Here is a 2370-nt window from a genome sequence, read left to right as displayed (position 1 = left end):
ATCACTGATTTATAAATACACTTCAGAGGTTCAAAACAGAGCGTCCCACACAGCTATCTACAGTGAAACCACTCAGCAAAACAACGTGCGAATGAGCAAAAATACAGAAATGATAAGGTTGCCAACTGTATCTGCAGGATGTTATTGTTTTACAGCACATGGGCACACAGTTATGATATTATTTCTACATAATACAGAACTATGGAAACTTAGCACATGACCTCTGCTGTAAAGGAAAGTGTGTATGTAGTCCTGGGTCTCCAGGGAAAATCCATGTCGCCTAGGGGAACATGTAGGTGTTAGTGTCCTTTCACCATCCGCCTTCCCTCAGTGTCAATACACTGAGGACAATCAGTGCAGCTTTCAAGGGAAATACAGCACAGAGCAAACACATTTGTATGAACTTATGATTATGTTACAATGGATTTGTTTACAGCCAGGGAAACCCAACAATGTGTCACTGTGTGAAAATAAAGGCAGAGAGAGGAACAGTGCAGTTCGACATCTTTTCAATTTTTAATTTCTAACGGGCCTTTGTCCTCCTTAATAAAGTGACACGTTCCTCTTTGAAGTGTTTTGTCTCCTCTGATGTGACTTCATAGAGGTTGATAGTTGACAGAAACCATTTCCAATTTCAGAGAGAAGGCTGTGTGAGTGTGTGTGTGTTTGTGTGTATGTGTATATCTCTGCCTGTCCATCACCTTTCTCTCAGATACTGGTCTGCAGGTCCCCATTGAGCAGAGTACTCTGGGTCTCCGTGGGATCATTCATCATGCGAGACTTATCCTGCCGGCTATCGCTGCGCTCGATCTCGTCCAGCCCGCCCACCTTCTTCAGGCACAGAACATTCTGGAAGCTCTTCTTGAAGTTCTCCGACAGGAAGGCGTAGAGGATGGGGTTGGCGCAGCTGTTGGCGTAGCCCAGCACCACCACAAAAGCAAAGGTGCTCCTCAGGATGGGAGTGGTGCTGATGGTGCCCGTCACCGAAGTGACGTTGAAGACATAGAAAGGCAGCCAGCAGAAGACGAACACCGCCACCACGATGGACACCATGCGAGTCACCTTCCTCTCCGAGCGCTTCCTCTTGGTGGAGCTGACGCGGATGCCTGAGGACTTCACCTTGATAATGATGAGCAAGTAGCAAAGGCAGATCACCATGAGGGGCAGGAAGAAGCCCAGGACGAAGGTGTAGAACATGAACGCCGTGTAGTAGGCCTCTTGAGGCTCAGGCCACACGATGGTGCAGAAGCAGCCGTCGTGCTTCGTGATCACGCCACTGTAGATGACGATGGGCAGGTTGACCAGCAATGACACGCCCCACACCGCCAGGTTGATCATCTTGGCCATGCGCGGCTTGCGCCACTTGGTGGACTTGATGGGGTGCACCACGGCCAGGTAGCGGTCGACGCTCATGACCGTCAGGCAGAAGATGGAGGTGAACTGGTTGAGGGAGTCCACGGTCATCACCACCCGGCAGAGCACGGGACCGAACGGCCAGTGCACCAGTGCCAACTGGATGGCGATGAACGGCAGGCCGAGCATGAAGAGCACGTCGGCCACCGCCAGGTTGAGGATGTAGATGTTGGTGACGGTCTTCATCTTTGCGTAGCGCAGGATGACGTAGATGACAAGGGCGTTTCCGCAGAGTCCCACGGTGCACACGAGGAAGTACATGCAGGTGATGACCACCGTACTGGTCCTGTTGAAGCTGTGGTCGGTGTAGTTCCCGTGGACGCTCGACTCGTTGCCCTGCATGAAGCTGTCGTACATGAGGGGCTCCGACAGGTTTGGGGGCGATGATGGGAAGATCCAGGAGTCCATGATGCCTCAGTCTGTCTCTGGCACTCAAAAACATGGATTATGGCATCCCACCTGCACACATGAAATATGTCAGTATAGCACAATGTGAATTACTTCTATTACTTCTCAAAATAGATGTGAGTTACCTTTATAATGCTGCCAGTTATGGTCTAGCTTGAGAATACAATAAAAAACTCTCCAGTCTCCAGTATTGATGTGCTTTGTAGAAGACTGACATCCATGGTCACCATCTTATCTAGATATTGGACTGGATCTCTTCTCCTTCCTCTGTTCAGCTGAGAGATCGCTTACTCATAGATGTTAGTGTGTTGACTCAATTGATCTCAATGTCATGAGTGTCCATCACGTGTACTTTTGCAATAAAAACATGCTCATGGCTGACGAGATACAACACCATAATCTCTGTCCAGTAATAACTGTGTGTTATCAACCTGAGCATAAAGCTTTTCTTTTTAATGCTTTGACATATATGTACTCATGGCCTTTCGTAACATGGGAAGGCTCTTTTATAATCCTTATGGCCAGTGGTTATGTGGGAGATTTTATGTT

At 48.5% G+C, this 2370-nt stretch overlaps 1 protein-coding gene across 1 annotated transcript; it reads right to left on the bottom strand.

Moving 5' to 3' along the window:
* Positions 1-708: 708 nt before the first annotated feature.
* On the bottom strand, positions 709-1821 carry LOC139663860 (somatostatin receptor type 2-like). The gene has a single exon (XM_071542625.1). It carries the CDS (start codon positions 1819-1821, stop codon positions 709-711), a length of 1113 nt encoding a protein of 370 aa, XP_071398726.1.
* Positions 1822-2370: the final 549 nt, after the last annotated feature.

This window comes from Centroberyx affinis, unplaced genomic scaffold, assembly GCF_046629955.1.
Source record: "Centroberyx affinis isolate AG114_WGS23_722 - 3 ecotype Tasmania unplaced genomic scaffold, CSIRO-AGI_Caff_v1 ptg004137l_1, whole genome shotgun sequence".
In the NCBI taxonomy this organism is placed as follows: domain Eukaryota; kingdom Metazoa; phylum Chordata; class Actinopteri; order Beryciformes; family Berycidae; genus Centroberyx; species Centroberyx affinis.
The sequence above is the reverse complement of the archived record's forward strand: the minus strand, read 5'-3'. Positions and strand labels throughout refer to the sequence as shown.

Excerpts from the sequence above, each read along its gene's own strand:
- LOC139663860 (XM_071542625.1), bottom strand. The coding sequence starts at position 1,821 with ATGGACTCCTGGATCTTCCCATCATCGCCCCCAAACCTGTCGGAGCCC.